Source organism: Chaetura pelagica, unplaced genomic scaffold, assembly GCF_000747805.2.
Source record: "Chaetura pelagica isolate M959 unplaced genomic scaffold, ChaPel_1.0 scaffold117, whole genome shotgun sequence".
Lineage (NCBI taxonomy): Eukaryota > Metazoa > Chordata > Aves > Apodiformes > Apodidae > Chaetura > Chaetura pelagica.
In genome coordinates, this window is record NW_009954185.1 from 8,900,366 (window position 1) to 8,913,565 (window position 13,200).

The 13,200-nt window shown below is 42.9% G+C and overlaps 1 protein-coding gene across 1 annotated transcript in view; it reads left to right on the top strand.

Annotated features, from left to right (window-relative positions):
- The window catches only part of LOC104393534 (snaclec 6-like), a 13,038-nt gene extending 1,000 nt beyond the window's left edge, over positions 1-12,038 (top strand). The window contains 3 exon segments of the mRNA XM_010003037.1: positions 10,954-11,046; positions 11,828-11,943; positions 11,946-12,038. Of these exon segments, the coding sequence (XP_010001339.1) occupies positions 10,954-11,046; positions 11,828-11,943; positions 11,946-12,038 (302 nt within the window).
- The last annotated feature ends 1,162 nt before the right edge of the window (positions 12,039-13,200 follow it).

A 13,200-nucleotide genomic window follows, 5' to 3' on the forward strand; every position in this document is an offset into this window, starting at 1 on the left:
ATTCATTAGTGTTTTAATTAAAGCTGTGTAGTTTAGTTTTCAATCCAGCCAAGTCTCTCTCTTTTTTCTCTCTCTCCTTCCCTACCTGGGGGGGGAGGGAGGGGATCGAGAGCATTGTTGTCGGACCTGAGTCAAACGGTGACAGGCGGCATATTAGATCATCCATTCTCTCTCCCATGGGGCTCTGCAGGATTCTCTTGTGATACATTTTTTCCTGTGTCTTCTCTGTGCTAGTTTTACGTAACTCCCAGTAAGCAAATTTTCATCTTTTGCCTTGAGACAGCTCTGTGGGGCATTTTACTGCCAGGAGATTTTAATTTTTTTTCCCCCTTAAATTTTGTCTTCCCTTATTTCCACTCCATTCTCCTGGTTCAGGCCTTGTGAATGTCAGTCACACTGAGCAATTTCTCTGTCTGCTTAGTTGAGGAACACCACCTTAGAAAACTGAAATTTTACATTGATGGTCATTCTTTATGAGCATCTCCTTCCCATGAGCTGATTGCTTTCCCTCTATCTGCCCAACTGCCTTAGCTGAGTTGTGTGGAATTGACTGCAACACTAATGGTTGACCCTAGATTTTTTTCAGAGCTGTTGCAGCAAAGGGGACTCTTACTTTGGGATACAAGATTTCTATGCCCTGATCAGATTAACTATGGATCAGAATAAATGGACTCCTTAAAAATTAACAGCTGCCCTGGATGTCTTCTGTTTGGCTTCCAGAGAGCTTTAAATGTGCTACACTACCAAAACATCGGTGCAACAGTCACTTAAGACAGTGTTAGCCTGTGTGGCGTGCTTGTAGTGACAGCAATAGCCAGGTCTGTGCCATAGCTAAGATGTTCCTTGTTCCTCAGTAGTTCCCAGCCCTCCGTAGTCAGGGGTGCTATTTGGGACAACACAACTACATTCTTCTGATTGTCCTAGAAGAACCTGAATTATAAATACTAACAGATTTAAATTTAACTGAGGCTGGACTTTCAAACATAAAAAAATATTAGGCCACATTGCTTGCAGATGACTGCAGCAAATCAGTAATTCCTCCAGAGTACTGACAGATCTAACTGGGTGTTTGTATACTATAAAGTTATAACATGGGATATTTACCTTAAATGTCCACCAGTCCACTTCTGCTTTCCCATGGAGAGACTCTAGAACAGTTCCTCAGACAACTACATGGAAATATTTCTGGATGCTCAATTCAGATTTCTGTTCTTGGTTTCAAACTCATCCCAGGTACTTCTCCCTTCCTCTCTGACAAGAGCTTCACATGTACTCCAGGATCTAAGGAACAAGCACAAACCCCTGAACCTGTTTTAAAAAGGGGCAACTGCAGAGACTCCATTTTGCAAAAGGTAAAAATCCTGGTTTATTAATTATTTTTTTCCACTTCCCTGTGTTTATCACTACAGTCCAGGTGAAGCTCAAATTTACCCTGAATGCCTTGAATTTCCCACCTTTGCATTTTGAAAGACTGAAGTGAACTCTCCCACTGTTCTGGTTGTGGAGGTGCCCCAGGATTTCTGGGATTTTGTGTTGATGCAGAGTCCAGTGTTCACTTTTTCTGCAGCTGGTTTGAAACAATAGAGAGTGAACTGCTCTATTCACTGCCAGGAGGTACCAGCTGGGATGCCCACTGTTGGCATTTGAGGTTTAACTGTTTCACTGGCTGTTATCCCAGTTGCCTTGTCATGGAAGTATTTCCCACTAAAATCAGTGATCTGGAGGATGCAAGAGACAGATTCTTTGAGACGCAAGAGAGGAAGGAAAAGAGGAGTGCAAATGCTCGTAAATGGGATCTCAGAACAAAGAATTACATTTCAACAGATATTTATTCCTTTTTACTCAGCTTTTATTTGTGATCTGCAGATAAGAAGCTCTGCCCTACCCCTTAACCTCGGCCTGACTCCAAGTTCTTGAGGCTTAATCTGATGTCAAAACCCACGGCACCAGAGATAGAAAGGTGACCTTACAAGTGGAACAGAAGGCTAGAATCAACAAAGACCCCCACAGGAGACCTTCGAACATGCATAATTGCAAAGATAGCCAATTCCAGGAAATAAAATGGCTATGTAAAAGAATTCTGGGGACTCATTGACATAGAACTGAATATGCACATTTTTGGTGTATATTAGTTGGCGTGTTTCACTGACTCGTTGGAGCACCCATGGTGGAGAATCCCCAGTGCTGCCCAGTGCTGCAATAAAGAGCCTGCTCAATAACAGCTTGTTTGTTGTTATTAGGTTTTGAACTCGGAATCCTTACCCAGCCGCACCAGCCTCCCACTGTGGTGAGGAGTGTTAGAAAGCAAGAGGGTTTGGAAGCTCCAAAATTTTTGTTTCAGTTGGCACCCCAGATGGGACCTTTTCTCTGTTCGGCTGCGGGAACCTCCAAATCGGCAACCCCCTAGGCTGGCCCCAGCGTGTTCTCTGGAGGACTCACCGATTTGTCGGATCCATGCGGGAGCAGACAAGACCTCTGGTAAGAATAAGGCATTGTTTTGTGTGTTTGTTTGTTTTTGGGACCGGTCAGTTGGAAAGCTACCTCATCAGTCGCAGTTCGTGAGAACCCCGCAGGCTGGCGAAAGCACAGTAAGGGTGTGCTTCTGGTTCAGCACGCGTGAGTGTGCTTTGGGTACAAGCTCAGTAGAGTGACCTTTGGTACATTTGGTTCAGCACGCGTAAGTGTGCTTGGGCGGTATAAGCTCAGGAGAGTGGGCTTGTACGAGTATTGATTTCCTGGTAATCAGACTCGGCAAACGTTATTTTACATTGTGAATTTGGAAAATGTTATCTGGATATTGAGTTATTATTGGAAATACTGATTTTTGCTTTGGGAACTGTATTATCTCATGAGATTGGTTGAAAGATTTATGAATTGGGTGTGTGTGTGACTGAGACGTGCAGTTAAGTACGAAGCGAGTGTGGAGTTCTGATCCACGGTTCCGCAGCTCTGCAAGGGGCGCGGCTGGAGACAAACAAAGTGAAAGTTTTGTCATTTGTAACTATGTTTAGAGATCTCCTCTTTAAAATTGAAACAATAGCAAAGTTTGGTTAATAGTAACTTGAAATGTCATAGCAGCTGCTGAAGGGATAATAACTGAATTGATAATTGATAATGTGTGTTTTGTAAGTGTCCCAGTACCCTATGTCTTATGTGACTAATGTATGTATTTTAGAGACAATTGTATTATTGGCATTATTAATTGTGGGGAGGATGTGGGAAGAATTTATAGTCTCACTGAAGTATATTGTGTTGGGTTAAAAAATGAGAAACACACAGGACAGTTGAATTCTTAAGAAATGTCCCCTGGGCTGTATACAGGCCTACTGGAAGAACATTGCAGAGGGGCTGGGAGAGTCACTTAGTAAAAAGACTCTCATCAAATATTGTAACCAATGGTGGCCACCATATCAATTAGAAAATGAAGAAAAGTGGCCAATGAATGGGACCCCAAATTATAATACCCTCCTTCAATTTACATTATTTCTCAGGAGAGAGTAAAATGGATTGAAGTATCATATGCAGATATGTTCTTTTCCCTGCAAAATCATCCGGAGTGGCAAAGGGACTGTGAGATGGTCCCACCCTCTGACCAGCTCTAAAGATGGTATTGTGAAAAATTTAGTTGTCTTACTTGTCTGGTAACTGTTTAAAAGTGTTGTTTAGCTTGTGTCTGGTATTGCCGTTTAGTTTCACTTGTGTTTTGTAACATGATAATGTATCCTCAGAAGGATGTGACATTACTAAATGCTTACCATTAGGATGCATTCTGGAGATTGGAATAAGTTTGGGAATGAGCCTTTGAAGATTAGTGGATTGCAGTCAATGTGGTTTTGCAAACGTGAAGGGGGATGAGATGTGCTGTGTGGATGGTTTTATGATAATGAGATGTGAGTTTAGTAAGGAAAGTTGTTGCAAGTCGATGAAAGGGGATGGGAATATGGAGGATCAGTTAATGAAATCCTCGGCTCTCCCTCTTCACCCTGGCAATATGAGGGGGAGTGAAATGGGGGCGAGTGGACGTTTGGAGGATACAGATTCCAGTCAGGTGGCTGGGAAAAGGGGGCAGTGTCCTGCTGTTCATGCCTCTTTAAGATAAGCATTCAAGGTGGAGGGACAGCTTGTTGATGTGCGCGTACCACTTAAAGCACTGGACCTGTTAAATTGAAAACTGTTTGTTTTCAATGCGAAAATGCGAAAAAGTATTGGAGCTACTCAAAGCAATAATGATTAAATAAATAAATAAAATAATCCTCTTCAGTAATGAGAACAGTGAAGAGTTGAAAAAGCTGAAGAAGTGGAATATAAATATCCACAAGTTTATATTAACCATAATAGGTTAATATAATAGTCATAATAGTCCAGGGAGAACCCGGACTGGAATCCTAACTCCAGGAGGGACCTGGACAGATTAAAGGAATGTCAACAATTAATTTTGTACGGGGTCCAGGGTGAGACCCACAAACAAACAGGACAAAATTGTGCATGAGGTTAAACAGGGGTCTGACAAAGCATATTCAATTTGGGGGCCCTAGAAAAAAAAAAAAAAAAAATAATATATATATATATATATGAATATATATATATTGGGACCCGGAAGCTAACTGTAAATTTTTCACATATTGTTTACATGTCAGCCTGCTCTGGATAGTAGAAAGTAAAAAGCAGAGACCAGGCCAGAGTGAGATCGTCTATGAGTCACTGCTGAAATGGTTGGGTTAAATCTCTGTGTGTATTGTGAGCAGGAAGATCATTGGAAAAGGATTTGTCCCGGATCCTGGCAGAAGCCTCTAGGTCTAAATTTGATCCTATCTTGACAATAGATCAAGATAAGGGCTCAGACTGGCTGGAGGTTGAATGAAAATCCCTAGTAGAACCATGAAGGTGGGAAGGACAGGGTTAATTTTTGGTGAATCAGGAGTTAGTTATGCTGCTCTACGGTCTTGCAAGGAACCTTTAGGTAAGTTTTCTATACCAGCTGTTGGTGCGACAGGGAAAAGATGTTATGCCCTTTTTCCAGCTCTTCAGGAGAAAGCTGGGAAAACGGACCTTGCTATACATACCTAAATGCCCGTTGCCGCTTTTGGGACTGAGAACAGGAGGCTAAAATGATGGGCGTGGGGAGCCTCACTGACACCAACCCCCACCCCCTCCGCTGGCTGGATCTGCAGCGTGTTTGAGCCACAGAGTGGTGTGAGGAACCAGCCCTCAGGCGGGAGTATGTGTCAAAGCTCCATTGTAACTCCTCTCGTTTGCATTCCAAAAGGCCTTCCTGAAAGAACTGACACACCGGTAAGGACCTGAGGAGTGAAGGGGGTGAAGACACACTTCAGCTGCTCAGCCTTCCCACGGCAAAGTGGATACAGGTATTTGTTTGCATTAGTAGATACCTTCTCAGGTTGGCCTGAGGCTTTTCCACATCGCACCAATCAACCGAAGGAAGCAAGCAAAATTGTATTAAAATTGTATTTTAAAAATTTAAAAATCATTCCTAGGCTTGGACTGCCAGAAGTGATCTCAGGCTAGTAAATTATAAGAAACTGGAAGTTGCACACAGCTTACCACCCACAAGCGAGTCGGCAAGTGGAAAAAATGAATAATTTGATAAAGGAGCAATTAAGTAAAATTTGTCAGGAAACACATTTAAGGTGGAATCAAGCCCTCCCTATTGCATTATTAAGGCTCCGAGTTAAACCAAGAACTGAAATTTTGTATGGAAGACCATTTCAAACTAGATATCAAGGACAAGATCTCACTCAGGTGGGAGAAATTAATATGCAACAACATCTGATTGCATTAGGGAAACAATTACAAGAAGTAAATAGACGGGTAATGTCCACCAGAGCGTGGGGTTTGGACTCCCGGTGCATATGTATAAACCTGGGGATTTGGTTTATGTAAAAAATATTTCAGGTGATCCTCTTGAAGAAAAGTGGAGTGGCCCCTTTCAAGTTTTACTCACAACCTATACTGCAATCAAGCTTGAAAAACACGCTGCCTGGATCCACTATTCAAGAGTAAAAAAGGCACCTGGTGGATCATGGAAAGCTCAACCTGTAGGACCCACATCTGTAAGACTGACCCGAAACTAATAATATTGTTATGTCTTAACCTTGGGTGGGTGGGAACATTCACTCTTAGTTGGCCCCTGAGAAGAAGATATGAACCAGTTGATGGTTCTAAATGGCTATGGGAAAACAACACTGGGACAACTGTCCATTTCTCTGAAAACTGTTCTATATGGCAACCCTATACTAGAAGTAGTAAATTGACAGGATGGCATAGGATGAATTTTGTGTTATGTTCAAACTTGACCAGTGTCACATAGGTAACTATGGTTCCCCTAAAATGTTGTATAGTTAAAGGGATAGGACCTCCATTACAAATGAAGGAGTCCTTTCTTCAAAACCAATGGAATAACACCTTCAATAAACAAAAAGCACACTTGGGAAACTGGTACCTGGGACACACTGGTGTGTACAGACGGAAAGGTCAATAAGACTGCTGGAAAGGTGGCCTCCTTAACACTCCTAAATCCACAGCAAGTTGTGAATCAGGATCAATTAATCAAATTGCCATCAACTTGTACAAATGTGGCAAGAATTAGACAAAAACATTTGCTGTTCTTTAGTATCTCCTTTCCAGCCACACCTCCTTGTAGAGCTAAACGAGCTTGCTTGGAGGTGTAGGAACTCGAATAGGGCTTATAAATTCAGTAGATTTAGAGACTTTAAGGAACAAAGTTGGTACAGCAGGGTTTGATGTAGCCCAAGCAATTAAAATTCAGGCTGAATGGATGCCAACCACCTTTACAGACCTTAAAATACAATAAGGAATCTTTACATCTCTTTAATGAGAGTATAATTGCCCAGGTACAATCACTAAAAAAAAACCAACAAACGGCTAAATTTATGGACTGGACAGTCTGTACCCTACAAATTATGTGGCAACTAGAACAAAAGACTAAGGTGCAGTCTTATTTAATGGGAAACAATGAGTTCATGTGGAGAAAGATCTTTGAACAGTCCTAAACATTGGTTAAAAGCTTATTCCAAATTTGTGCAGTGTTATGACTCCTGGTGTGCAGGAAAATTGGTATTCTATAATGTAACCAACCCTGAAGTTATGTGCAAGTTTTTAGTTTTACCAATGCTCTTCTCAAGTCAAGGGAACCTAGAATATCGGTTACCAGAATTTCAAGGGAAATATATTGGGAGCAATAATAAAACATATGATTTGAACCTTTGTGAAACTACCACTGAAGGCACATTTTGTGGACAACAATCACAGTTATACGAACCCTGCTTGTTAGAACATTCTGTCAATAGTTGTAAATGGACAATTCTGTCTCCTAAAATGTTTGTAATGTTTATAGAGGTTAATGCTAGACATGAGTGCTTAGTAACTAACAATCAGTCTGTCGTTGAGGAATATGGAATGACTACCCCGTTTATAGGGTGTCTCAGAAATATAACCCGTTTAACCTGGCATGGACAAACATACTCATTTTTGCATATACAGAGGAACAGGTGGCAATGTTTCGGCACTATGAAAGCTTGAACCTAAGTCATGCAAGCTTATCTTTGGGGAAATTAATTGAGATATTGAAACAGTCTCAAGAACTTTGAGAGCATTTAAGGAACCAGAATAAAACTTTGGCTGAGTCTATCGTTAAAACAGTAGTAGCCAAAGACAAACTTATTGGTCTGTCTAGTCAAATTGAATCTGAAACTGCCCATCATTGGTGATATATCTTTTCATGATACTCACTCTCTGCAGAAAGAACTTTAAACGTGTTAATTCACCCACTTTTGATACTGTTGGTGTTTGTGATTATACTGACGGTCGTTAATTGCCTTTTATGGTATAAGCTAAAGAAACTGACTATAAGAATTTGGGCCTTGCCTAAAGTAATGAAACATAATGATCTAGAATCTTTGTAAAGGAATTTACAAAGTTTAAAGAAAAGGGGGATTGATACATCATAGGATATTCGTTAGTAAATTCAATAGATATATAACCTAATAAAAATTTACTAAAATAATGAATTTGCTATACTAAGAGGGTTGCTTTTATACCAAGGTGCTTTGTGAAACTATCAGTCAACTATGCTAAGCATCCTGTAGGTTGTGATAACATCAAGTCTTCTAAAACCCTGGGCACCCTCAGACAACACTCATGTGGACTCTGACCCACCTGGGCAATCTACCAGCGGGAGACTGGAGACAGGACCGGGAGAGAGACACAAAAGGCTAGAATCAACAAAGACCCCCACAGGAGACCTTCGAGCATGCATAATTACAAAGATAGCCAATTCCAGGAAATAAAATGGCTATGTAAAAGAATTCTGGGGACTCATTGACATAGAACTGAATATGCATGTTTTTGGTGTATATTAGTTGGGGTGTTTCACTGACTCGTTGGAGCACCCATGGTGGAGAATCCCCAGTGCTGCCCAGTGCTGCAATAAAGAGCCTGCTCAATAACAGCTTGTTTGTTGTTATTGGGTTTTGAACTCGGAATCCTTACCCAGCCGCACCAGCCTCCCACTGCGTTGAGGAGTGTTAGAAAGCAAGAGGGTTTGGAAGCTCCAAAATTTTTGTTTCAGGAGGTAGCAGGAACAGCTGCCCTTTTCAAATCTTAAAACCAGAAACTAGTCTTAAAACCAGTGAGCCTTCAAACCACTCTAAGATCAAAATAAATTATTTTTTATTAATGTATTCACCTGGTCTACTTTCTGTATTTGGACAAAGCTTCCAATGCTTAAAGGAAGCATTCTTCTTTTCAAGTGAAGTCCCTTCCCCTTCTGTTTCAGCGCTGGTCTCTTCATCTTTCCCACAATATTCTTGGTGTGTGATGTGCATTTGTTTTCAGCATCCACCAAGAGATCCTAAAAAAGTCTCTCCTAGTGCTTACAAATACTGTATTCTTTTAGCCATTATTTTTAATTTCTCCCTTACAAACTTCTTTATTTTCCTGTAGTTTCCCATTTTGAAATTATTATAGCACACTGCTTGTTGTGGTTGTTGCTTGGCTCTGTTGAATCTTAGTGTTTTTGTGTTCACTGTGGCAGAGAAGCTGCTGGATGGAGGCACAGTGAGCCGGGTGGCCTGGGCGTGGCTCAGGACAGTCACAAGGTCTTTCTGTGTTTCCCAGCTCACTACTCCACAAGGTGTCTGATAACAGTCTCTAAGCATTAAGTCTCAGCATTATGCCACAACATGCCATTTGTGTAATTTGATGCAATTAATTGACACACATCACCACCATGCTTCCCTCACAGCTGCTCTGGGGTTTTTGCCTGTTCATGAGTTCTCTCATCTTTGTCTGGCAGTACCTAATACAATTCCAAATCAATGTATTTAGTAATATTGGCCTGGTCTGTGGGGATGCTCTTACTGTTCTTGATGCAGTTAGTTATTTAACCTAATCTGACTTATTTTACTTGAGCAGAGAACAGTACCCTCTATTTTATCTGTCTATTTTGTATTCCATTGCTATGACATCCTGCTTACAGTCCTTCTTCTACCAAGCTTTTGATGCACTTGCTGTGGCAGTGTCTTTGGTAAAATCTAGCCTCCCCTTCCCTTGCTCCTAAGGCTTCTTGCCTTTTTAGGAAGTACATCTTTTTAGTATGTTTCTTTGGATCTTGTGACATAACTGAGAGAGAATCACCTCAGATTTCATGAGCTTGACCAAGGACTATATTTGGGCAGAACACTGTGGAGCATGACAAGAGCAGGATGTGGTATGTAAAATTACAGGAGAAGCACAGGGAAATCCTGAGGTCCTCAACATCAGTAACCATTAGCTGCACATTTAGTGCTTTATAGGAAGTCTTATTTTCTATGCAGCTGTCGTACTGATAGTAATAAAACTAGCAAATCACCCCCTTGCCCCAGAACTCATCTGTGGCAATGTCATCTTCTCCTCAACCAAGGAGAGAGGAGATTTTAGTGCTGAGGTTTCAAAAGCTTATGTAGAGTGAGTGCCTCAGCTCCAGGAGACAACAATGGGAAAGAAGGGTGTAGCGTGGAGGTTAACACATGCTGCACAGGAGCAGATCTCTATGTGGCAGTTCTGCCCCACCATTTGAAAGGGAGCTGTGCTGGGCTACAGTAGAGGCTGCCCCAAGGAGACAGCCTCTGCCACTGGCAGCAAGTTAACAGTGAATGGTGGTGGTGAAAGAAAGCTCCATCATCAAAGCACCTCATCCCTCCATTTCAAAGCTTCAATGTGACTTGCCCTCTTCACTCTCTTTTTTCCTCCCAAAATTTCTCTCTCACTCCTGCCACAGAAGAGAACATAGGTCTGACTTGGGAGCCTCCTGGGAAGATGTAACATGACCATGTGTCTAAGCCTGTGAACAGGATGCTGAGATTAAATGTGTCACTGTTGCAAATAGAGCTGGGGGAAAGGCCTTAGGTTTCTTTTTGTATTTAACATGGAACATGGTGGCTCTGGCAGTGCAGCTCTGTGTTTCCACCCCAAAGTTTCAACATTGAGGCAGGAGCAGGCTTGCTGGGAGGCTTCTGCCAGCACAAGGTGCCACAGGATGCCTGAGGGGCTTCTGTTGACATGGGGCAGGTGCTTCCTCTCCTGGAGTCAGCCACTGCACTGGCTGGACCAGTTGGTTCTGTGGCCCTGCAGGGGCAGAGCTGTGACTGACCTGGAGACAGTTACACCTCCTGGGAAGCTCAGACAGGGACTGATGGGGAAGCTCAGGCAGGGAATCGACCCAGGCTGAGCTGAGATGGGGCCCTTGGCCAATGGGCAGAGGGTGTGGGAGGCTGGATAGGGACAGTGATTGCAGCAATGTGCAGAGTGTGGACAGACAGGGATCCTCTGAGTAGTCCAGTTCCTTATGGTAATGCCCAGGACACATGCAAACTACCTAAACCAGCACCAAGTTTTCATGTGGCTCCTGTTCATTGTGGTTTCTTTTTTTCACAGCTCCCTGCCAGCAGCCAGCAGTTGTGCCAGGCTTAGCTATTTGCTTTGGGATACTGAGCATCATCCTAGCAATTGCGTTGATTTGGAAGATGAGTAAGTGCACAAAAGGGTACTGAGGGCAAACAATCAACAGCAAAGGACTGGAGGCTCTTCTAAGCACAGGTGTTCAGATACTGTATTTCCCTATATGACGTTAAATCAAAAGCTGTTCTAGGTTTCTAAGGGCCTTAAGTACCCACTGCCTACCCAGAATATTTTGAGGAATAGAATCCTTGTGCAGACTCCAGGCAACCTATTTCAGATCCTGTGGCAAAAAGCAGTGAAACATTTTGAAAAAATTTTGTAGACTGTCTGCTGTAATTATAGTGGTAAACTGTAGAACTAATATGCAAGGTCTATAACACTTCTGCATGCATACAAAAGGTGCTAGAGCATGTGAGAAAGCCTACTGTTTGCTACTTAAAATGCCTTCACCCGATGTGTGGTGTGATCAAACTGCACACACAGAATGTTCATTTTTTTTCCTTTTTTGCACACGCAGAGTTGTCTTCTGTTTTCACATAGCCAATTTTGGTTCTCAAGTATCTGTGTAGGTCAGAGGTGTAGGAAACCTTGGCAGGATGGGGGCAGGGGTCGGGGGTGGAGGAAGGGTTGCACCAGCGTCAGAGTTGATGAGCCTTCTATGGAGATTTGGAAATTGCACAGAGGATCTGAAGGTGGGTGTTCATGCATTCCTATTTTTAAATCCTTATCCTGATTCGTATTTTCTGCATTTCAATTATCTAGAAGAATTGCTTTTCAGTCGGTCCTTACTGACAAATGTCTTTCTGTTGGTTAATAATAGTGAAAATCTGGTATTTTGATTCCTTTACAGGTGACTCCCACACACACTGTCCTGATCAGTGGGTAGCCTACAGAGGGAGCTGCTACTCCTCTCAGAAGAAGGACTGGCATTCCAGCCAGGAATCCTGCCGGACACAGGAAGCTCACTTTATCTCCTGGTCAACGCTGATCCCAGTGAAATGTTAATGATTTCCTTATTCTTTGAGGATCTACCATTTCCTTGCAGCAATTTCAGTGACTGACATCCAAGCAGTGCTGCCACTCCATCAGTATTTTGATTGTAAAGGAGAGGAAGGATTTATGACTGCAACTATGTTTTAGTTACAGTGCACTTCAGATTCAGTGTGCACCTTAGAAGTTCCCAGCAGGCACAGAAGCTAAGTGGGAGAAAGGAGAGGTGAGAGTCACTGTCAGCTACTCAGAATCATCCTAGGAAGGATGTCAGGAGACAGCCTCCTCCACTGCCCCTCTCCACCTCCCCTCCTCACCCCATCAAGGCTGATATGAATGATCACAAAGGTTGCAGCACTCTGCAGTCTCTGTACTTGTTGCCTACAAGCCAATACATCCCTGCACTGCAGAAATGCTTCCTTTACAGAACTGGTGCCTGCCCTCCCTCTAGCCCCTCCAGGTCAGTGACCCTTGCCACTTCCCTTGTTCATGCACAGACATTTATTTCTATTTCCAGTGCATCCATCCTCTCCCTGCCAAACCCCCTCGGCTGTGCTGGTGAAACCAGAAACTGTTTCACTGCCTGTTCTCCAGAAGGTGCTCATGGGGGCAGGGGCACTTATGACCACTGAAGAAATGGGCAGAGCTGACTGCTAGGAGCTGAGGCCCATCTGCCTAAGTGGAACAAAAGCACTTGATCTGGTTTTTCACAAGCAGGTCTGATGAATGTGGACAGCTTCCAGTTCCTGGACAGAAGTTGCATTGTGTGATGTTTTGTGGGGCTTGCAAAGCCAGGTCTCTGCCAGCCTGGGAGAATGTACCAGGCTCTTACACTTTTTAAGGCAAATCCTAATTCCTTGGGAAATAGTTATCTTCCCCAAATTACCCATTTCACTGCATGAAGAAAGACTCCCTGGTCCAGCTCCTTTCTTACTGCTGTCTCTGCTGCTAGAGTGCTCCCCATTGCCCCCTGCTCAGACTTCCCCACATAAGCAAGACTTTCCAGCCCTCCAGCTATATGTGCCCTATGCTGCAAAGGCCGTGACTGTTCAACACCCTTTTGCCAGGGAGGCACAGTCACCTCCAAACCACCAGCAACACTCAGACCACTCAGGCATGCCTCAAGTTACTCCTATTTCTACCTTTTTACCAAGCCAACTTTGTTAATGTTTCTGTGTGAAGATGTCTGCTCATAACCTTTGTTTGTGGCAGCAGAAGATGCTGATGAGCCCC